Genomic DNA, 23,631 nt, shown 5'->3' with positions numbered 1-23,631 from the left:
ATGATGATATTGGATGATTTTTTTCCAGTTATCGTGTATAAGATTGGCTGGCCGGACTGAACTACAGCACAAATTTGAAGAGATATTCGTCATCAGTAAGTCGAACTTTATCGTTCGAGATCATTTCTGGTTAAAAATTTTAAAATTCAGACATTGCGACGAAATAACGATTCTTTGGAGAACGAGCGCTAAAAAAAGATTAATATACTTATTTTCTATGTTCCGCACAAATGACTGTTGAGTGATGACGTAGGAATACTGTAAATTTGGCAGGTTTGGTGTCAATTCTACCGAGAATAATAATCCATCATTTATATCAATTATTAAATTAACAAAAATGGTGACCCTGCTTCAAACTATAGATACAGGTCATGAAGATATGATACATGATGCTGAGGTCGATTATCTTGGCCTAAGGTTAGCCACTTGTTCTTCGGACAACAGTGTAAAAGTTTATGATATTAAGAATGGGCATGCTTTATTAGATGACTTGAAGGGTCATTTTGGACCCGTCTGGCAAATAGCTTGGAGTCACCCTAAATTTGGAAATTTATTAGCTTCTTGTTCATATGATAAGAAAGTTATTATTTGGAAGGAAGCCAACGGTAAATTCACTAAATACTATGAATACGCAAACCATGACTCCAGTGTTAATTCTGTTCAATTTGCTCCTGCTGAGTTTGGCCTTATATTAGCATGTGGCAGTAGTGATGGTTCTATATCAATTCTTACATATATAATGGAAACTAACTCATGGGATGTTAAGAAAATTCAAAATGCTCATGCAATTGGCTGCAATGCCGTATCTTGGGCACCTGCAGTTTTTCCTGAATCTGCACTTGATAATAACAGTGAACCAAGCTTGAAAAAAATGTTGGTCTCTGGTGGTTGCGATAATTTAGTGAAAATATGGAAGGAAGATCAGGACCGTTGGGTTGAGGTTGTAATTCATAGTGTTTATAATATACAAAAATTTACCTAGTTTATTTTCAGGTTTGCAAACTTGAAGTACATTCTGATTGGGTAAGGGATGTTGCATGGGCACCTTCAGCTGGTCTACACCACCACACAATAGCTAGCTGTTCACAAGATAGAAGGGTCATAATTTGGACTAGTGATGATGCTATATCTTGGAACTCCACTGTACTTCATACCTTTGATGACGTTGTTTGGAATGTCAGTTGGTGTTTATATGGAAATGTTCTGAGTGTTTCAGGCGGTGATAATATAGTAACAGTTTGGAAACAGAGCTTGGAGGGAAATTGGCAGTGTATTAGTAGTGATGTTTCAAAGGGTTCTGGACAAATAAATCAATGAATTATTGTCTAGTTTATTTTATTTTTTCATGAATTACTTGAAAATATAAAATACCTTCTACTATTTCTAAAATTTCATCCTTACAATAAATATGTTTATTCCTATTCGATTTGATCAAATTATTATTATATGTGTTATGAATGCTTTGTTGTAATGAGATATGAATATTTTTAGTATATTTATTAAGCAAAAATTAATAATAATCCTTTCAACTAACTCCAATCATTAACTGCATCAAATCACAGGCAGCATAAATGAACAACTTTGATATTATAACATCTTCCCTTCATTCTAATTGAGTAAGTTCATAATATTTAATACATACTAGGGTTGTATTCACCTCAGAAGTTGTTCCTCTGAGATATTGAAACATTTTGACCCTCAGAAATTATTATATTTCATTTGAAGATTTTGTATGGAGGAATGTCCTACTAGTGGGCATTTATAAACCAATTATCCGATTGAAGATCAACTCTGACGGTGACAAATCCAACCCAAGAATAGGAGTGGCTATGTATACTAATTTTGCTAAGTATTTATTAGTGTCAATTTCCTGACAGTAGCAATTTTGCTATATCTACATTTCGTTCTGCTAGTATTCATTATTATTGAATTTTACTTTAGATACACAGATATTTTCAGTTGATTTATATTTTCTCAGAGCTCCTCTCCTTGCAACCAACATCAAAATGGTTTAAGATAATTGCAAGTTGTATTTCTCCTCAGCTTTTGTAATTGATTTGATTAATAATGGAAGTGTCTGCTTTATCATTTGAATTAATATTATAAATTCATTAAAATATATATTCAATTATTCAAAAAAGACAAATTTAGACATTTATTTTTTTCCTGAATAAGTTATCTAACTATTCAATTGATAGTGCAGTTTTAAAATAATTTTCTGCGCAACCACTCCATTCTTTTTCCATAAAAATTTTCTGTTATGTATTTGTTGGTTGCGATAAATCTTTTGATATACTTTCAAGTACAGAACAATGTTAACATGGTTAGTCATCAGTGTGATTATCATGCATGAATATTATTTAATTGAAACAACATTTCAGAAAGTTAGAAAATTTATTTTGCTTTCAAATTCAATTTATAAACCAATATTCCAGAGGTAATAGTCCTCTTTCAGGAATAAAAAACAAGATATAAGTAAACATTCATAAAAGAAAACCCAACTAAACAAATGGACAAAATACTAACCTCAAGATTAGCATTTCATTAGAGGGATTACATATAAGGTTCTCAACTCAATGTGAACTCAAAAATTTCATATCTAAGTAGCAAATGAAAATATTCTACTTTATTTATATTACTTTTACAAATAATAATATCCCATCTTATGTAATATATACAGTTATTTGTTGGTTAAAACGTTGCCCAGTAGCTCTCTTCCATTCCTCTCTGGAGTACACTAAAGCATCACTTCTCTTACACAAATTGCTTTGTTGATTTCTTCTCTCCAGCTTTTCTTAAGGTATCCATCCTCCTTTTTTCCTTTCCATAGGTCGATATTCCATCAGTTGCTTTGTTTCTTTATCCTCTTATCTCTCTTATATGTAACTTATTTTTATCAGAGTTGAAAAATTTTGGCAAATTTGGCCGTGATCTAGTTGGTTGTTCACCTGAGGTTTCTGTCATAGATTCTTACTTGTCTCTGGATTTCTCCAGTTCGAAGATTGAAAAACAGAGAACTTTTTGCCTACTACCGCAGTAGTAGGTTGAACTTCAGGAAAAAAATCGACAAGGCCACAGCAAAATACAGAATTTTTTAACACTGTTGAACAAATCATAAAAGTTTTCAGCATTATATCAATTACTCTTTTCTACTCATCTTTATTTTTTTCAGCAAGCTTAGACTTTACCATGTCTCTAAATTGACCCAAAATGAGGTTCTCTCTTTTCTGCCTTTCTTCTTTACTGAACATTGCCAATGCTCTTTTCTCGTCAGCAGAATAAATTTGATTTTCCTTCCTAATACGCACAGCCTCCATTCTTCTATGTCTTGATCCAGACATAACATAACCTACTGATTCAAACTGTTCAATCTCATTAGAAGTCAGACCAATTTCACCTCTTCTAGGTATACGCTTCCCTTCTGCTACATATGCTGCCATGGCCGCACCTTCTCCTGGAAGAAGAGCTTTTCCCATTTCTCTATGTGTCAGGGTTGTATGTGGTTTCAGTTCTGGGCCTATAGGTACATCTTCAGTATCCGATGATATGGACGCTGCTGGATAATAATATAAAAAGTAAGTCAGCAAATAATATTATATAAACTGAGATAATTAACTTACATGTTTTCTCCACCCAAACCTCTTCTTCACTTGATGAATCACTTTCACTACTGGATAATCTCTTCTTCTTTTTTTTCTTTTCTTTCTTATGCTTCTTTTTCTCTCTTTTCGACTTCTTTTCCTTCTTTTTTTTCTTATCTTTTTTATGCTTTACAGGTTTGTCCCTTTCTTGTTCTTCTTCTTCATCAGTTTCGCTGAAAATATAGAAATATCAATTTTGAATACTTGAAATTGAAGAAATTCATTTTATAAATGTTACAGACATAGATGTTACAATTTATTTTGAAAGGGTCGTTCTTATCTAATATGAATATTCTCACCTTTCCCTATCAGGAGATTTTCCCCAAAAAAATGGAGGGTCGGTCATTCCTAGAAGTTCTCTCTCTCGTCTTCTGCCTTCGAGATATTCTTCTAATCTTGAACTATCAAGATGTCTTCTTGAATCATGATCTGAATTGAAGGCAGTTGTTCCTCTTCTTTGATATTTATGTGATTTACTTCTTGATCTTGATCTTTTCCTCTGCTTGCTGTTGGATCTTGATCTTTTCCTTTGCCTGCTGTTGGATCTTGATCTGCGTCTTCTGCTACACGGAGATCTTGACCTTTTATGTTTTCTACTTGGCGATATCATTCTGATTTTACCTCAAAGCAATGAAAATCACAAAGTCTTCATAAATATGCTGTTTAGGTCTGACGTCTGACGACTTAATTTTACTAACATCAATAACATCTGTTTTGACAATTCAATTAGAGGTTATTAATTAAACCTGGGACATAGAATCACAGACTAATCTGTGATAGAATAATATAGAATATATTTTTTTGTAATTATTATAATTGTAAGGTGAAATTTGATTTCAGGGTTAATACTGAATATATTTATTGTTTGTTATAGAATTGTGATATGAGGCAACGTTTCGGGCAGTGCCCTTTTTCAAGCCTGTAAATATATAAAAAACATCCTTAAAAGTGAACAGGGTAAATAATAAATCAATAATATATAATTATTATATGTCTATGGCCTCGTTACCGTGCACACTTTTCGTCTTCTTTTCGAAGAAAAAGAAGAATATGTCTATGATATACACATAATTAGCAAATTCAAAAATCTAATCTAGTCGTCCCCTGGAGGTGAATCACCAATTTACTATAACTACTATTTTGATTCTATCCTAGATTAAGAATTCTATTGATGAAGATGAAAACAAGAAATGAAATTGAAGTAATTAATTTTAATTTTATAATAGTACAAAATAAAGACAGATCATAGATAAACTTAAGATTAGTTTGTCTATGAGACGAGACAGATATTCTAAAATTTTGTGGTTTTATCTGTCAAAAAAATTGATATCTGCTTCGATCAGTTCGATCGTATTTCGGCTATTGCTCCGAATAATTTTAATTATTGAAGAATACTTATTCCTTCTGAAAGAAATATTGAAATTTTCGTCAATGTAAGCAAATTAATTTATCAATGTTACATGGGTTTTGATAAAAAATTTTTAACCTATGCCTGCGTTCGATGAGTTACATAACTACAGATTCACTTTTCAGATGCTGAACTACAGTGTTCTCAATCAAGTTAAAACATCTGTAAGGAGTGCAGTCCAAAGCAGAAATATTGGAATATTAGCACCTTGTTTTCAAAAGGCAGTAGACCCCATTCAACAACTTTTCCTGGACAAAATTAGAGAATATAGGCAAAAGAGCAATGAGTAAATATCAAATATGTTTAGTTTAGCTTCAAAAGACTAAAAGCTGGTATTGCACTTACATTCCCCAAATTTTAGTTAGTGCTCATTTCTTATTATGAGAATAAGCTGCAAATAATTTTCATTCCAAATCAAATTAAGAATACGATATATGGTTTGCAGTATATAACTGTTTTTGTAAATTAACACTCAATTAGTGTGCATTCAGATAGCATCAAATAACAAATATCACATAAATAAAACCCAAAAATAATATCTAATGAGAAATTAGCATTTATTGAATGAAAATCTTTTTTCATGATAACAACTTTCAAAATCTTCAGTAAAATCTAAAATGAGGCGCCTTTTGCATAATTGGTTGTGCATACTAAATAACTATTACTAAAACACGACAAAATAGTTACGTTCATTATTTTTCCTAAAGTATCAATTTGCATATCTTTATATCATTGAGAAGGAAACAAATTTTTGCAGTGAAAAAAACTTGGTAGAACCTTCTCCTGCACTCCAAACTGAACTCAAAAGTGAATTAGAGAAAGTTGCTAGACAATATGGTGGAAAAGAAGGAGAAGATATGACTAAATTTCCAACCTTCAAGTTTGAAGATCCAACAATTGATCCAATTAAAATGGAGACTAAGTAAGCAGATACAGTATGAAGATTTGGGGATTATACTGTAATTTGATTATTTCAAATAATAAGGAGCATTAGTGTTATTTAATAAAATAAATATTACATAATAATCAGTAATTTATTTTTCCTCTCAACATAATTTTAAAGATTGCTCCATGGTTTCTTGTAGGGCTGGCATATCGAAAGTTTCAGCTAGAGTTTTGAATGTTTCCATGAGTTTTATCAAGTCTTCTCTTGATATTAAGCATTTAAATTCAGAGGAACATGAACAGTACCTCAATAAATTTTCCAATTTTATCTGAAAAAAAAAAGGTTTTTATTATGTTCGATTCCTTCATGATATCCAAAATTAAATAGGTTAGGCATTTCATTATGGAATTTAAAAAGCTTCTGAATTCAGTAATGGAACACTGTCTGTTGTCGTACAGGAGATGCGACGGCGCACCGCTCTTGATTATGTTTACAGTGCTCCAATTTTTCAGTTTATCTCAATTTAGTTTTGTGTTTTTTACAATGAATGAAAAAATCATCGGAAAGTTACTCATCAATATGATGAATATAAAACAGATTGATGAGAAATTAAAACGAGCATTGTTTTTTAAGTTTTTTTATTCTTTCTTCTGATATTTTTAATGAAAAACTTGAAAATTGTTTCCGATTCTTTCTCTAGAAAGTTTATTCTTTGAAATGCATAATTTGTTGAAGAGTTAATTGTAGGGAAGTATTTCAACTTTATACAGAATTAATATCGGATTTTACCATGTCAAAATTCAGCTGTGAACTTACAAAGGGTATGGTCCGTTTATCAACTTGGTTACTATGGTTAGTAAGTTGGTGGTCCGTATATGTTAAATTCCTCAAAAAGCGGTGACTATTTTTTCAAACTTCGGTGAGTAAGATGTCACCAGAGCAACCGTACTTTTATTCTGGTTAGGTTCGGTAACCGCGCCCACTCCGGTTGGCAGTTATCATTTTAATTTTCAGATTATTGTTTATGAATTTTTTCCATGACATCACTCAAAAATTTTATTTTTTTCATTATGAAACAAATACTATTCAGAGCCATTAAGAACTATTAGTTATTTAAAAATTGAAAGACATCAACCATTTATAACCTCCAAAATTCTGTCAATGAAAAACTCAGTTGACCATTGACAAGTGTTAAGCGGTCCATAAATACGAAGAAGGTAACCTGATACATTGAAAACCACTAGTAACCGCTCTGAAATTCTCGACGATATACGGACCATACCCAAATTGATACAACACAAATCATTATCTTATGGCAAATGACCTTGAAAATTCCTTGTGCCAACTAACGCCATAATATCACTGACATGCACTGCCTAGTAGAATATATTCTAATCAGTTCAATCTAACTCCAGTTACGATTGAACTAATTCGCAACAATTCATTTCTATCCCCAAATCCAAAATTCATCGGTTAAATTCTTTTGAAAATAAAAAGCTGTGATGAAATTCAACATCATTCTCCCGATGAGGATAAAAGTACAAATTTTATTGGAGGAAAATCTCACCTGAGCACATTTTTTACATTGCAAATCTTGAAGATTATAAGCTAAAAATTTTCGATTGACTATGTCCAATAGTAAATTTTCAATTTCACCATTATCATAAGGTGTATTACATAGAGGGCATAACCAGGCATGCTCTGATCTATATGGATCTCTTCCAAGATCCAAGTCCCTACAGTGATTGCAAGCTTTACATATTACTTGCGGTATTATGTAAGAAACATTATGATCTTTCCAAGTGGCTTTGTCAGAAAATTCTCCCACACCTGAAATTTGTGAACATGGTTGAAGATTACACTACTAAAGAGGAGAATGATTCATAAACTCACCTAATAGCCTGAATAAATTACTCTTCAAATTCAGCACAGCTTCTCTAATGCTAGGATCTAAATCCAAAATATGACAAATAGATTTAACATAATCTAATGCTGGAAATTTTCCATCTGGAGTGGAAGGAAGGATTCGGTTCATCTTTTCTGTAATTCTACAAATAAAAAGCATATTTTAGATGATAGGATAACCGTTCTAGTTGCAAACATTTTTTTTTTATGCCTCAATGTAACTCGAATTATCAAATTAGTAACCTACAGACAATAAATAGCGTTTTTTGTTGTTAGGATAACCGTGAAATATTTTTTCAATTGACAATTCAATTCATACACTAAAAACCCCAAAAGCATCACAATAGTGAAATAAGTTTACCCTAACTTTTCCCAACAAAACAGAACTAAACGTTTAAACGTGTCTGATTCTAGTAGATTTACCCTATTGATTTCATTTTTTTTTTTTTTTTTACCAAATTACCAAAGTTTTCTGATCATTATATTCAATATAAACATTGGGAATCGCTTGAGGAAAAATCTGTTGAAATTTTCACAGTTTGAGTTTTGGACTGAATAGAATCCAAAAATTGAATCGCTGTGCACTGTACGCATGCTGAAATTTATATTGCTCATGCCCAGTGAATATTATGTATCTAGAAAAGCAGAAATGCAATTAAATCAGAAAATAATTTTAGAATTTGCGGCTGTTACACAGATTGAGTTATATGGAATGGTATGAAATATTGCAAGTGAAAATCTTGAAATCGAGACAGAAGAATTTTTTTGCCCCAATACTCATTACGAATATAAGAGCTTTCGGAAGAAATTAATGAAAAAATTTGAATTTGAAAAAATTTAATTTTATATAATAACTCAAAATTTTCTTTAAACCAGATATTTTCAGTATATTCAGTAGATTTTATGTGAAAATTAACTCCTCAAAATGAGAGATCAAAGCGATAGCATAAAAATGTGGAAGTTTAGGTGAGTGATGAAAATGTGTAATTTCCAATTCTCGTTAATAATTCGTAGAAAAATATGGATATGTATGCGGTTTTCAGTTGCTTTCAATTCTTGAAAAAAAAACCCTTCCGGAGATCCTATTATTAGGCATTAAATCTGAACCAGCCTGCGCAATTAATGTGGGCTAAAAATAAATTGTTTCAGAAAAACCATGATACTTGCTTAAAAAGAGATTGGCTTATTTCATTGTTGATCAAGTCTTTGGCGTAATTTGCTACATCTTCATGGGCAGATAACCCATTGTAAGGTTGACTGAACACAGGTGCTACCATAGTGGTATTATTGCTTGATTTCAATCTTTGATAGATGGCATCTATATAACCTGCTACGACTGTTTTGAAACTTTCTCTACAACCAGCTTTTTCAGGAAGTTGTTCGGCAATATTCCAATTCATCATAACTACAGCCTGAAAAAAAAAAAATTCATTTATTAACACTTGGCATGGAGGGATAGGTTCATTTGCAGGAATGTAACTTTTCTCTAATTACATCCACCTTTCAGCTTTTTTTAATTTGGATAAGGAAAATCTAGGAATGAAAATGAATCAAAATTAAAAAAGTTGACAAGTTTCCAGAATAACAATTTGTTTGAAGAAATTTTTATCATTTTCAAATCTTCAAACTTGAGTTGATGTGCAAGACAAAACTATAGATTTTTTCATTATTCATTTAATGTGGAAGTGATGCAGCAATTAAGAAGTTAAAGTTGTTCCCTGCAAACTGAAATCTTTATGTTGTTTCCTGTATCTAATAATATAAGTTACCCCTTCTTCCTCTTCTTCTTCATTTTCAGCATTTTCCGAATTTTCAACATCATCATTTTGTAAATTCTCACATAATTTTCCTTGTATTCCAGCATAATTTGCAGTATCTAGCCAAACAAGATGTTCCCAGCATTGCCTAAATGAAAAAGTACTTATTTACAATAGCTAAATAAAAATTAGAGGAATTCAATTTAATCTCTCATTAATACATCGCTAACAACGTTTCGAATTTTGTGTGATTCTTTTTCAAGGCTCGTATTTTCACTGGATTGAATTTCGTCAGTTTTAATAAAATCTGACTCGCTTACGCTCGTTCTGGAATTTTGTCTATTCGTCCAAAAAAACCCTATTTTCCGGACTTGTTACGTAAATTACTATTTTAAGGTATCTCCATTTTTTTTTATAAACGAAAACCAAGTGCAGGACAAAGTCAAGAGATCAAATTTGTTGAATGAGAATTTAAAAAAAATTTTCAATGTGTGAAACAGTGTTGTATTTTTTTTCTCTCCAAAAATATTCGATACGAAACTCATACAGAAAATAATAAAAATATAATTATAAAAATTGACATCATTGTGCCATCTCCTTCACAATATGATCTTTATGATATATACCATTTTTGTCTTGAAATACAATTTTGAAAAATGACAAAATATTGATAACCAATCAAAGGAACATTCGAAAATTCCTAAAACTGTATAAATTGTGTAACTAAATTAACATAAAGGGCAAAATAAAGGGACAATGAGGACCAGGAAGGAGAAAACACTCCTGGATGAAGAATATAAGGGACTGGACAGGGATGAATGTCTAAATTTAGTCCACAGCCACAAAAGAGGAACGAATTTGGCATGGTTATGGCCAATTTTCTCTAAAAGAGGTACTTAAAGAAGATGAAGACTAAATGATAATACATTACCTAAATGTTATTTCAAGTGAATGAAATAATTCTTTATTCCTTATTGAAGCAACCACAAATTCAATATTTCCCACTGCATCTTCAACATTTCTTTTTTTGGTACAAATAACTATTTTATTGAAATTAGCATATATTATTGTACAACCCAATCTCTTCAATTCAGCAACAAGTTGAAGAAATAGCTTTTTCATTAAGTTCTGTAGAGTTCTTAATAATGCTGGGTCGTGAAGAAGAGCTTTAGGTGATCTTAACCATCTGAAAATAAGTTGTTAATATCTTCTCCAGTGTATTTAGCATTGTGTTGTTTACCTATAAAAGTGAATAACTTGAAAATCTGCATAAACATTTTTATACATTGATATATCTCTCATCCACAATATAGCCATTCCTCTCAAAATCTTGAAAGCTTCGGCACACCTACTAGTTTCATCGTAGCTATTTTGGTGTCCTCCAACTAGATCATCCAAAGATGCTGCATTGACTGCATCAAACGCATTGACTGAAGATGTACCTTCTATATCTGTTACATGATGCGCTTGTAGCAGAGTATTTATTGCCAAACCATCAATATCGAGCTCAATACACATGGTTGAAAACCATCCAGGCTTATTGCAAACTTCACTGGACGTTTCTTGATTATCTGCGAGAAGTCTGAAAACAGACAATGTCTCTTATGTCAAAAGTGTAATGTAGACCCTTGATTGATTTGTGATTGTTTATCAAGAAAAAGTCTCATGACCATAGCTTGGCAAATGCTTCATTTTCCAAAAACAAGATTTTAAAGAATATTTTCAAAGTTTACTTTTTTTTTGTTTTTTCTCAATCTGTAGTAATAAGTTGATGCTACTAAGATATCACCAACAAAAATGAAGTCTCGAGACAGGAGAGCCTGCACACTTTGAATACTCAATGACCAAATACCACTCTATTCTTATAGCTTCTTTTGCATTTACAAGAGCAAGATCATAAATGAAATTCATGTCAGCCATTTCAGGAATCGTAAAATTCGCTATGTTTAGATGGGTATTGAAGTTCTGAAAATACTTTCACAATTAAAAACATACGAGTTTATTTTGATCTAGCAAAACTAATAATAGATCAATGAATTTATCTAAATATGCCAGAGCTTAGAATTTTTTTGCAAATTTCGATTTTTCAAACTGCCAATGATTTACTACAAATGAGTTCTTTGAGAAAAAAAGAATCATTTCATTATCTTTGCCAAATTTCAGCTGAATATCTTGCATGTTATGTTATGACGAATAAATTCAAACTTCTTGAAAATGAAGCTTTCATAAACCCATGTTTATGGGACTTTTTACTTGAAATCATCCAAGTAATCACCCCTCTTTTTTTTGTATATCTAACTTATGACCAATGTATTATCTTTCCTACCTTGCATCATTCTCTTGACTACCTCCCAAGTCAGGTTTATCTGAAGGTGAACACCAAAGTAAGTGATTATGATGCATAAGATGCCTTGCATAAAATAAATCAGAGCCGAATATTGCTGGATCTGCAGGCATATTCCCTATGGGTAATAAAAAGTATCTGCATTGTTCTGTCATTAATTCAATGACTCTTTCACTGTTGAGGTAATTTCGAATTAAGGCTTTAGCACCTACTTTCTGCCATTCTAGTACATTGTAAAGATCATCTAAATCCTAAAATTCATAGATCTGAGAAGTTCTTCAGGTTTTGGTGAGAAACAAATTAAGAAAGAATGACACAAATTCTACCGATGTTTCTTCTATATGTATATTTGGTATGCGGATAGTTGTTGACTTATTGTATTCAATATTAAATCTTTGGAATAATCCAAAAAGAAATGTTTACCAGTAACAAGAGTTAAATTTGTTAAATAGTAAATTCTGTTTCAATATTGGATGTAACAAAATAAACAAGATAAGTAAAGAACACAACATTTATAATATAATTTAGAGAAAATTTTTATGATAAAGAAGTTGGTACAACGAAACTTACGCAGAGTTTAGGTTTCATTTTTTTTTCGTCATTTTTAATAATGATGAAATAATAATAAACGAAAAATCCATCTTAAATTTAAGATTGCTGATGTAATTTTGTAGGTAGAAGCAATGAAAATGTTAGTAGAAAAAATGAAAAAATGAGTAGAAAAGACAAAACCTGTGAATGAATTTTTCATCACAACAACAAATTTCTAGTCAAATCCAAATAAGTGAAAAAAAAAGCAGGAGATAGCAAAATATAGAAAATTACAACAATCCATAGAAAAAACGAAAACTTATCAAACTGAGAAAAAAAATTGGGTAGAAAAAAGATCCAACGATTTACCTAAAGATGAAACAATGATAGTGACAGGGAATAAAAACACTATAAAATTTTGTGAAAACTTACCTGTATATGTATTTGACATTGTGGAAATTCTGATAGAGCAGGAATGCTAGTGCAAAGAGTACTAATACTAGTTGTAGATTGGATGGCAAGCAAAGTTGGTCCACGTTTCTCATCCTTATAACCTTGTAATGCTTTATGCAGTAATTTATAAACTACATTCAAGTCTGTTTCTACCCTAACTTCGAACTGAATCCCAGTGGGTGGAAGATGGTCATCATTCGGATTTTTATCCTGCCTGTAAAAAGTATATCAAAACACCAAATCAAACGTCTGATATAAATCTTACTTCACTATTCTTTCAGCCTCATACAAATTATTCATATTCGGCATCAAATTCGTTCTTACGGTGTCAACAACTATAGTTAATGCTTTTTTAAGGGGCGAGATGAATAACCCAAATATTTGTTGCTTTTTGGTAGGATGTCTATGCTGATAAAAATAGATATGTTTCAAGGAATCCTTGGGTAAATAAGCACCCTTTGAGGTATTTAGCATATCGAGGTCTTCTAAATCAAAAACATCTGTATTAATGATTCCTCTTCTCAGTTTACAAACTGCTCCAATTTGAGTAAGAACCCTAAACATCGATGGAACTTGTGTTTCGTATAGTCCTTCAACATTTGGATCCGATAAATCCAAGATTACATCTCTGGAAGTAAATTCATAAAATTTGAATAAGGTTCAAAAACTATTTATTGTTGGAAATAAAGTTTACTGAATTGATAAGATAAGAACACCCTGTAATAGTAATGGTAATGTAGTAATAATCATTGGCATTTTCAATAGTTAGGAATTATAACATTACAAAAATGGAAGCCTGATTTCAGGATTAGTAGAAGAAAAAATACATGACTTATTGATTGTAGGTACATATTGCAAAAAGTGAACGGAAAATTTCAAGAAGTTAAAAATTTTTTTTTTCAAATTATTTATTTTTGGAAATATTCAACCAAAATTGATTGAAATATTCGAGATATTGTTAAATGTTCTACTTTTATCTAGAATGTTGTCTCAGTTGAGAAAGTAGTATTAGCACTTTATGGTCTAATCGGTTGCTAGGGGATCATGTTCCAACAAATAACGCATACGCTTAACCAATTGGATAAGTTACACTAATTTGAAGTAGTGATGACCAATCAGAAGCCTATTGCAGTCATGTGAAGTGTCGAAGTACCCCTAGCAGCTGTTAAATGACAAGTTACTTACTTTTCATGCTTTCTATACAATTCTTCAGGTACTGAATACCTATACAAATTATATACTGGCCTAGATCTTGGAAGAATTCGGGTACATTTTTTAAAAAGGTCTCCTTCTTCCGCAACTTTCGGTTTTCTCAAATTAACATAATAAATTTTTGGAACTCTCATTTTGAGTAAATGCAATTCATTTTCAACCTAGAATGAAGCGAATAAGTTTCGAAAAATTTCAGATTTTGAATATCTATTTACCAAAGCCCATAATTTAAATTCTCCTGGCGTGTTTGTTTCAATTACTTGCACAATTTGCCAAGATAGATTGTATAGTTTTCTTTGAGCTCTTTGTATGAAACTATGAATATTCACCCCTGATCTCAGGGCTGTATTAGCTGCTGATTTAATTCTTTTTGACTGCTGGCCATTATCTCTTTGGAAAGCCTGGAATGCCCACTTTTTCTTTTGGAAAGCTAACCAAGCTCTTCTTTCTCCCTTAAATTAACAACATGATATTTCTCCAGATTAAGACAAAAATGTTTATCCTACCATCGTATTACCGAATTTGGGGGGATTTCCCAAAACTTCCCTCCAAGTTTTATTCAATTCTTCTTCATCATATTCTGTTTCTCTCTGTCTCTTTCTTTTGGTTACAACAGCAACAGTTCTCTGAAGAGGAGCTTTCATTTTTCCAAAATCTTCGACATCATCGACTGTATTAGATTTTGGTGCAACTGAGAAAATCTCATTTATTCTTCGCTGTTTGAAGTTATCGTTTTTTTCCAACATTTTCTTATGCAGCCAATCAGGATGTCTAACTCTTGGAACAGGATTGGGGACCTAATACCATAATAATAATAATTACCAATGAAATATTTCAAAACCATAAAACAGGGTTTATCTCAAGAGTGAAAAAAAAAGTAAAAACAAACAAGTATTGTAAACTCTTCTGTATTCTCTTAAAACGTATCAAACGGCGCAGACGCAATATTTGAACATTATCTGATACAAGAAACATCTACATGGGGGTTTCAGTACTCAAACTAACCTAACCTAACCTAACCTCCAAAACTCATCAACATATTTTACACCATCAAACGTTGCTTATGAATATTTACCTATATTTCTCTTCCCAAAAAAAATTAAGGCACAGAATCACCCACTGAAACTGATTTTCTCATTCTTACAACAAAATTAATTTTGTCTTAAGAATTGATTTCACCGATTTTTGTTATGTTTGTTCATAAAATAATAATGATAAAAGTTTTACTTACTCCTTGCATAGCTGCTGGAATAGTGATAATTTTTTGAATGGCGCCTCCTAAACGTTCTATATAATAACCCCAATCCAAAATGTCACGGATGTCAACTGTATCTATAGAGCTATCTTTGAGCCATTTTCTAAGGTAGTGCTTTTGAACGCTATCTTCAGCTTGGAATATAGCTAGAGGTATAGCCCTAGAACACAATATTTCATCTAAATGAAAATAAAAAGAAATATACTTCGAAACCTCAAGAATGCTGATTATCAATGATTTATTTTGCAATTCAATTACAACCGTGTTGCGATCAGCAAGACGAACAGTCCCAATGCAGCCAACTGCATAGTGCGTAAACGGCCTAATATCACTTTGTATATTTCAAACTTTATATGACTCACCTTTCAGTTACAGGAGCTCCATTTGGTTTTTTTGAAATTATATATTTACAAGCTAACCCGGCATCTTTAACCATTTGGTCTCCTAAGAACTCTGCCAACCTTTTGGCAGTACTAATCGAAGTACTTTTTTGTGTTCCATATTCCTCTAATTTCTTGGACATCGATCTATTTTCAGAGATGAGATCGAAAAGTTCACTATCTGGCATGTTCCTACCATGAGAAAACAGCACATCTAACCAATAATCGGCAACTTGTGCAACAGACGCATAGCAGGTTTCCAAAGTATCACCTTTTAGGAAAGCTTCGAAAACTGAGGATTGAAAATTTTTAATTAATTGGAGCTCTCCTCTTCTTTTTATTTCGAATCTGAAAGAAAATTATTTTTAAGATTGAACTGAATAAGGATAAATTCAAATGATTCATTAATGAAAATAATACTCATCGTAAACATCTCCAAACTTGGGCTTATATCTAGGCAAAAAGCTAAATTGAAAACAACACCTACCAAAAAATAGGAAACTAATTGACCTATGATTCTGCAAACTAAACTAGCTTCTGGGAGGAAATATATATTTTTTTTCTGTAGATAAAATTAAAATTGTAATATCTAGTACACACCCTTTTAATTCAGCTAATGAACCATCAAAATTGAAAACTGCATAACGTTTCTTCAATTTCTTTCCTTCCTCTTTTGAAGCTGGCAGCACCATGGCTTTGTAAGGTCCATCAACTTCAAAGAAAATGGAATTTTCTTCTCTCAACTTATATTCCATTGTGGAAGGATCAACTAACTCGTGATACTGGTCGTTGGTGAAATATTCCTTCACCATCGAATTCAAAACGGCATTCGGGTAAGAAATGATGAGTTTTTTCTTTTTTTCATCATTTGTGTGCACCACCAAATTTTCTGGGAATGATGCTGGAAGTACACACCAAATACCATCAGTATCTAATTCTAGCGGTCTTCCTACCCTTTCAATGATTTCTCTTGCTCTCATAATTATGTGTGCGCCTGTGTAACATACAATTCCTGCCATTTCCATACTATGCCAGCGGGCCCTGAAATTTTACATTAATAATAATTTGCAGTGTTTATTTTAGAAATCATGTACCCTCTTCTCATTACATATCCATAAAATGAATTCAATATACATTTGTGAGCTAATTGTAATGAATCATATAAAACTTCTCTGTTTTTTGCAGATTTAATTTCTGAAGCATTTCCACCTTTAATAGCAGCAGAGACAGCAGCCTTCGCCTTCTTCGATAAACCTTTGTACTCATACCTGAAAACAGCAGATAAAATGCATGCTTGATGAAATTTCATATATTAAATCTTACCTTCTGTCTCTGAAAGCTCTTACGGTATCAACATAGAAAGAATTTTCTTTTTGGCAAATAGTAGTGGTTTTTTCTTCCACTCTAGTGACTTTCTGCTTTTTGTAGACTTTTCTACAATATATTAAAAGTCTCTTTTTCTCCAAATCGGCTTGCTCTTGTTTAGACAATTGATGAAATGCTCTTTTGGGACCTCCAGGAACTATGGACGGGAATTTTTCTGTTTCTAACTGCTGTTGTATTCTTTGGTATTCATTTCTTGTAGCAGGCACTATATTAAAATAATAGTTAATGTTAATTGTATCACTACACGAATGGCATACTACTATAATGCTAGGAACACTGACATGAAGCCAGTAGCTTTTGAATGCTTGTTCATTCATGCTCCAATGAATGAGTGATAGAGTTCATCAAAACAATATTTTCCACCAAGAATCGCCTATAAAAAAAACATGTAAAATTACTAATTTGAAAAATCATCTTTATTATGATGATTACTCTAATAGAACCCTAGATAATGAGTTATTTTCAGCAGAATGTCACTTTAAACCAAATGTAAATTGAGAGAATTAGTGTTCATCTCGCAATAAACAAGATGATAAATTCGAATGCTGACCTAATGGCTTCAGTTTTGAAATGAACATTTTCAGAAAATTTGATTATCTTTTCATGAGTTTTATTGGATTTTTTTCTTGAAATCTATTATTCTGATGAAATCTACCTTCAGAAAAAAATTAACCTTTGAAAATAGTCATATCGTCAGCTAAGAGTGTAAATCTGCTATGTCCATAATGAACAATTTTACAGGAGACCAAAAAAACCGTACAGTACAGTGTTATAATAATAGTAATAAGAGAGTTTATTCATGAAAATACATTCAATAAACTCTACTGAATGTATTTTCATGAATAAACTCTCTTATTATTATTATTATAACACTGTACTGTACGGTTTTTTTGGTCTCCTGTAAAATTGTTCATTATGGACATAGAAGATTTACACTCTTAGCCGACGATATGAAAGATTGAAAATAACGAATTTAAAAAAGTCACCCATAAATTAGATCCAAGTTATTCAAAGTATACAGTTTGCTAAAACCTAATCATGTGATTCTTAGGAAAGCTCAAAAAACTTAAGAGCTGTAACCAAAATTTAGCTATTGGGCTACAGGGATAGATATTTCCATTTTGCATGTTTCATATATGTAGGTGATTTTTGGTGAAATTATTTAGAAATTATGTAGAAATTACTTATTTTGACGAATTCTACTTTCTGTCAAAAAAAAATACTCACCTTTGAAAATACCCTGTATAATTCATAACCCAATATACCTTACAGTGTTTGGAGGTTATAGTTTGGAAAAAGGTAATATTCAGAATTATTCAACTTACTATATTCAGCTCGACTCATCCAAGCCATATTTCTCTGACATTTAGCATTAGGTTTGTTGAAGTCACAAGCTGCACAAATTGTTTCATTGACCATAGCACATGGTTGGAGCCTATTTGTTAAAATAATATTTGGGTACATGGCACCAACATCTAAGTGATAAATCAAGGGTCTCTCCAGCCTCATTGGACGCTCCTGAAATAATAAATCAAAAATTCTATGTATCTAATTACATTAATTAAATTTTCACAGGTATAATGTTGAAGGTTTTCTTTGCCGGATTGTTCGACAGAAATGGAAAATTCCGATAAAGATAACTGATCTCTTGGATTTATTTGTATGCAATTGTATATCATTTGTATATGAAGACAGCTTCTAGTAACAATCTTTCATCTGACCATACACCTATTATTGCAACAATTAGCACCATTTCAACACTGATCAAGAAAATACCCAAACTGCACAATATCGAACTGATTGGAGGTTAATAACTGAAAATATAAACTTGGAGATGTCCCGCAGAATACCTGAAGATAAGAGTCAGGTAACAAACGAATAAGTTCTTTTCGATTCGACACTCCAAACAGCTACTCAACAAGCGGAATAAAGACCTCAAGATAATTTCTCCAATTTTCCAATTGAGATCAGACAACTGCTAACTGAGAAAAGAAAGGACAAATACAAATAACAGGAAAGTCGTACCCCAGTGACAAAATTACCGTTAACCGCTTATGTAATAGTTTGAAAAAAATTCAGAAAGTCAAAAGATAATGCAACACAAGACTATACATATACTGAACCTCAATCACTAATTCGATATGGAGACATGTAAAATCGAAATTGAGGTCAATTTAAACAGATCCACCAATGAGGAAACAAACCCCAATAACTAACTTGCCCATGGAGAGCGCAGTCTGTTTGCTCAACATTTTGCTGACAATTTTGTCCCCTACGATATTCCTGTCTGGATCTCCAGGGATAGATATATTTTTTTTTTTTTACAAGGCTGATATGAATTATATTTAAGAAATGTTGTTGTTTATGAGAGATATAATGTAAATGTAGGCTCTGATACCAGCTTTCAGCTGTTTAAGGGTCAGGAATAAATAAATAAATAAATAAAGATGCATGACAACCTTGAAATATTGTTGAAATAGAACCAATTGTTGAGTAAATACGGATACTAAAGAACAAATCCCCAGGACTAGATTAAATACAGCAAAAATGTAGATGGGTTTTCAAAAGAAGAAGTTCAAAATGTTACTATTCTGATTCAAAGACCATTTTTTAACACCAGCTGTGCAAAACAGCGGAAGACTCCAGAGAACCTGGCCAATTGACCTCACATGAGGACTCTTCATTAAAAGAGAACTGAATGGGGTGTATTGAAGCCTGTGCTAACTAATTAGCTTATAGAATACAATGTATTTTGAATGCTAGTAAACTTATCAAAAAAAAAACATTTTTTACCTTCAAGGCTGTGAGCTTATTTACAATTTCATTTTTCACTTCGTCTAAATTCAATACTTTCTCAATCGCAACGCCTTCCTCTACTTCAATTGCGTGCTGAAGGGTATGTGTTACTTTCTGTATAAGAGTATCTATTGCATCGGGCACCAGTTTGAATCTGCAAGGTATATCTGCACGAAACACTCCAGATTCTAACGCTTCCACGTGACCTCCTACGTATGTTTCTTGGTGCAACACATGACCATCTTCAGTTAACTTATTCAACACTGTTTCCTCTTTGTTTGGAAATACTATGTTTGCATGGAAGGCTTCCACCATGAGAAGAGCTTCGCAAAGTGTGCCTAATGTGAAAAAACACCTCTTATTGAAAGATATTATCGATTATTGAACTTGATAAAATCTTACCGGATCCTTTTCTGAGTACTTCATCTGGTTCACAGGGTATAATTGTACACAATGCAAATATAAAAGGATGAACATATTGCATGTATAGATAGTATGTGGCCACTGCATCAGATACAGAATAATTAGAAAGAACTTGGGGTGCTGAAGCAGCTAAGGGACACATTTCTTCGGGATCTAACTCTACAGGATCGTATCTTAAAAAAAAATAATCGTTAGTTGAAATTATATTAATATAATCTTGGACAAAATACAGGACTTTTGCATAGATTTTTCGACTGATCAACAGACCTTATTGAAAGCATGCTCAGGGGTATTGAAATACTGGTGAAGAGGGACTAATATTGGTTTGAAAGTTGAAGAACAAGCAAAGAAATTTCTCTTTTTTTTTTAATTTTTTAGAAAAATGTTAATTTCTTTACCATTACTAATTTTTCTATTGTTATTTTTTATTGTCATGAATAAACTCTTTTTATTATTGTTTACTTCCCTTCCACTTTATTCCATTTCTATTATTTCGCCTACATGAACAACAAAATAGCGATAATTTTTTCACTTCGTTTTAAATTTTATTTCAAGCTGATCTCAGTCTACGTGTGAAAAACACAATAAAAATTTGTAAATCAAGAGATGAGCGTGTGCTAATCTCTAAATTTACGAATTTTATTGTATTCAAATTTTTATAGAAATATATGTTTTCAATTTCGTGATTATATGTTGGTTATTTTCAAAGAAATTAATTTTTTTGTTGTCATTAATTTATGAACCGAAATGATAACCAAACTTTTTTCTGTGTGTGAATCCCTGAATCTCAGTAGATATATTTCTAGACACCTTTTTCCATGGAATTTTTATTTCCTTCAATTTTTGGAATCATTGGGGAAAAAAATTAAAAAATAATTAATTATACAGCTTGTTTAAAAATGTATAAATTCCAAAAATCGAAAAAGTTGGTACAAAATAAAGAATTACTTTCAAAGAGCCTTAGCTTAGTGGTTAGAGCCCAAACCTTTGCCTCAGACTGCTCTTAATGATTTAAGATATTCTCTACAGAAAAAATAAACATTAGGGTGACATTTGCAATGTTTTTTTCAGAATTGAAATTACTGAAAGTTATTAGAGAAATACAACAAGATCTTCACCTGAGTTTTGCTTTGGCCACCGCTTTTAAATTTTGAGATCCCACAGGTAAATAAGAATCTCTTTTTACCCAACACAGGCAATCCATATGCATTGCAGGTCTGCATACATATATATCTTCCTTATTTCGACTGAAACCTATTTCAGTTTTCATATCCATATTATAAACAGCTGCTCTGGTTTCTAAAAAGGGCCAGTCAAAGAAATCTCCATTGTAAGTAACAAAAATATGTGGTCGAATATCCATAATATGCTCAAAAAACTTTGTTATGAGTGCTTTTTCATTGACTTCATTGAATATGGTGAATTTTCCTTCATATTCAGGTTTTGGTGTGTATTCAAAATCATCGATATCAGATGATAGTATTTCTCGATTCGTTATGAGAAAACCTGAAACAGATAATTTGTACAAGAAAAATGACTTGACGATTTATAATCTCAGTTTATTTTGAGAGTTTGACCACTGGTTTAAAACCATATACATTACATATGTATACAATTATTTTACCTTGACCATCAATCATGTAAGATATCATCATAATTTGATCACTGTTAGCATCAGGAAATTTGAGTGGCAGCTTTGTTGTCTCAATATCATAGGCTAAAACTATAGGCTCTGGACGTTCAATAATATCACTTCTCAGCTTAATGCTAGGTGGATCTGTGGAGGCTCCTTTACATTTAACTGTATACCATGATCCACAAAATATCTTCAAATCTATAGAAACTCTAACATGATATGGTACATCATATTCTCTGAAATTTCAATTTGTTTTATGCTACAACTGAGATTTCATCTACACATGCTTTATTGTTTGAAGTTAATAATTTTTTTATTGCTCTATCTCAAACTACTATATAGTAGTAAGATGTAATGAATAATGAAATGTATTTGAAAAATTAAATTCTTGTATGTACCTTATATCTATTATATTCTCCATTGGATCTCCCTTACTTTTCATAGTGTCAGTTTGTACATTGACCAATGATTCGGTTAACATTTCTGTGTAAAAAGTATTTTCATCACTTTTGACTCTGTTTTTACGTACGTTCTTAAGTATGTCTTTTCTAACTTTGATCAAATCAGTTTGATTTGCAAATGAGAGCTTTATATATTTTTGCTTCAATCCTATTAAATGGTTTTGCTACAAACAACAGATTATAAATCGAACTAGAAATAAACAAAATAAAACTTACTAAATCTAAATCTTCTTTTTCCACGACATTACATCCAGAAATAGTGCCTCCATATTTTTTCATGAGAAATTGACTTATTTCATTGATGTGCTCCCTTTTAGTAAGTATATAAAAATATGGCATGAAAGCATAAGAAACTTTGAATCTTGTACCATCCTCTTCAATGAAATAAAAATCAACAGCAGATATTAATCTTTTATCCTCGTCCAATATTTCTGTCTACAAAAAAATTAAATCAGCAAAATTAATTAAATTGAATCGTCAATCAAATTACAGAATGCATGTTGAGTAAAAACCCGGTATGTTCTTGGCAATCTGCAAGCCTTTCAAAACCATATTTGGCATCGATAGCTTCATTCTCCAGAGACAATCGTAATCTATATTCGGAAGTTTCTTCTCTACAAATTTTAAAGCATCATTGTTGGTTGATTTTTAAAATAGAGAGTATATACCTTTCAGATGTTAAACCTCCAGATCTGCCAGGAGTTTCATCCTTTTTATCGGCCACATATCTTCCTGAATTCTTCAAAACCATTTTTATATCACTCTAAGTGAATTTCCATATATTTTATCTTTCTTATTTGATCACTACAAAATAATGCATTAATATACCAATTTGATCCTTCCAAAGATGGTTTATTTTGATATTCGAAATCTGCTTTCATTAGTCTCTTGACTTTTGAATATTCTGCCAATTTTCCCGCCACAATGACGACCGTCTCTTTTCTAATAATTTGTTTCATAGGATATTTCTTCTATTTGTATTTATGTATTAATATCTTTACAATGCCCGAAAGGTATGCCGCCCGAAAAATACAATAACAATTTTTTAACATATGAAATCATTATATTGTCTTTTCCATTCAACTTCGACATTTTATTATTTTTATTTTCTGTGGTTGCAACCTCTATCTTGTTTGCAAATTTTTAAGAAGATATGT

The 23,631-nt window shown here is 31.7% G+C and overlaps 4 protein-coding genes across 5 annotated transcripts; 2 read left to right on the top strand and 2 right to left on the bottom strand.

Annotated features, from left to right (window-relative positions):
• The first annotated feature begins 247 nt into the window (after positions 1–247).
• On the top strand, positions 248–1,421 carry LOC123670727 (protein SEC13 homolog). Its single transcript, XM_045604262.1, has 2 exons — positions 248–940; positions 994–1,421. The coding sequence occupies exons 1-2, from the start codon at positions 338–340 to the stop codon at positions 1,315–1,317; spliced, it is 927 nt and encodes a 308-aa protein (XP_045460218.1). The 5' UTR covers positions 248–337; the 3' UTR covers positions 1,318–1,421.
• A 954-nt stretch (positions 1,422–2,375) lies between these two features.
• On the bottom strand, positions 2,376–4,364 carry LOC123670728 (NKAP family protein CG6066). Of its 2 annotated transcripts, none has more exons than XM_045604264.1 (3): positions 3,941–4,364; positions 3,621–3,814; positions 2,376–3,553 (listed from the first exon to the last, which is right to left on the bottom strand). In XM_045604264.1, exons 1-3 carry the CDS (start codon positions 4,249–4,251, stop codon positions 3,150–3,152), a joined length of 909 nt encoding a protein of 302 aa, XP_045460220.1. In that variant the 5' UTR covers positions 4,252–4,364; the 3' UTR covers positions 2,376–3,149. The 2 variants fall into 2 exon arrangements, with proteins under 2 accessions (XP_045460220.1, XP_045460219.1); XM_045604263.1 differs by having other exon boundaries at positions 2,376–3,556; positions 3,941–4,363.
• A 549-nt stretch (positions 4,365–4,913) lies between these two features.
• Positions 4,914–6,075, top strand: LOC123670729 (ATP synthase-coupling factor 6, mitochondrial). The gene is made up of 3 exons (XM_045604265.1): positions 4,914–5,074; positions 5,175–5,335; positions 5,807–6,075. The coding sequence occupies exons 2-3, from the start codon at positions 5,175–5,177 to the stop codon at positions 5,973–5,975; spliced, it is 330 nt and encodes a 109-aa protein (XP_045460221.1). The 5' UTR covers positions 4,914–5,074; the 3' UTR covers positions 5,976–6,075.
• On the bottom strand, positions 6,065–23,551 carry LOC123670723 (DNA polymerase epsilon catalytic subunit 1). Its single transcript, XM_045604253.1, has 27 exons — positions 23,143–23,551; positions 22,965–23,088; positions 22,691–22,909; positions 22,412–22,638; positions 22,002–22,249; positions 21,496–21,883; positions 20,357–20,550; positions 19,952–20,292; positions 18,484–18,676; positions 17,096–17,363; positions 16,867–17,040; positions 16,373–16,813; positions 15,755–16,120; positions 15,369–15,552; positions 14,644–14,934; positions 14,353–14,589; positions 14,111–14,298; positions 13,191–13,553; positions 12,905–13,139; positions 11,924–12,192; positions 10,838–11,179; positions 10,529–10,783; positions 9,610–9,745; positions 9,008–9,252; positions 7,829–7,983; positions 7,503–7,765; positions 6,065–6,263 (listed from the first exon to the last, which is right to left on the bottom strand). The coding sequence occupies exons 1-27, from the start codon at positions 23,223–23,225 to the stop codon at positions 6,096–6,098; spliced, it is 6,597 nt and encodes a 2,198-aa protein (XP_045460209.1). The 5' UTR covers positions 23,226–23,551; the 3' UTR covers positions 6,065–6,095.
• Positions 23,552–23,631: the final 80 nt, after the last annotated feature.

Source organism: Harmonia axyridis, chromosome 1 (genome assembly GCF_914767665.1).
Source record: "Harmonia axyridis chromosome 1, icHarAxyr1.1, whole genome shotgun sequence".
NCBI classification, from domain to species: domain Eukaryota; kingdom Metazoa; phylum Arthropoda; class Insecta; order Coleoptera; family Coccinellidae; genus Harmonia; species Harmonia axyridis.
This window is presented reverse-complemented; position numbering and strand designations above follow the sequence as displayed.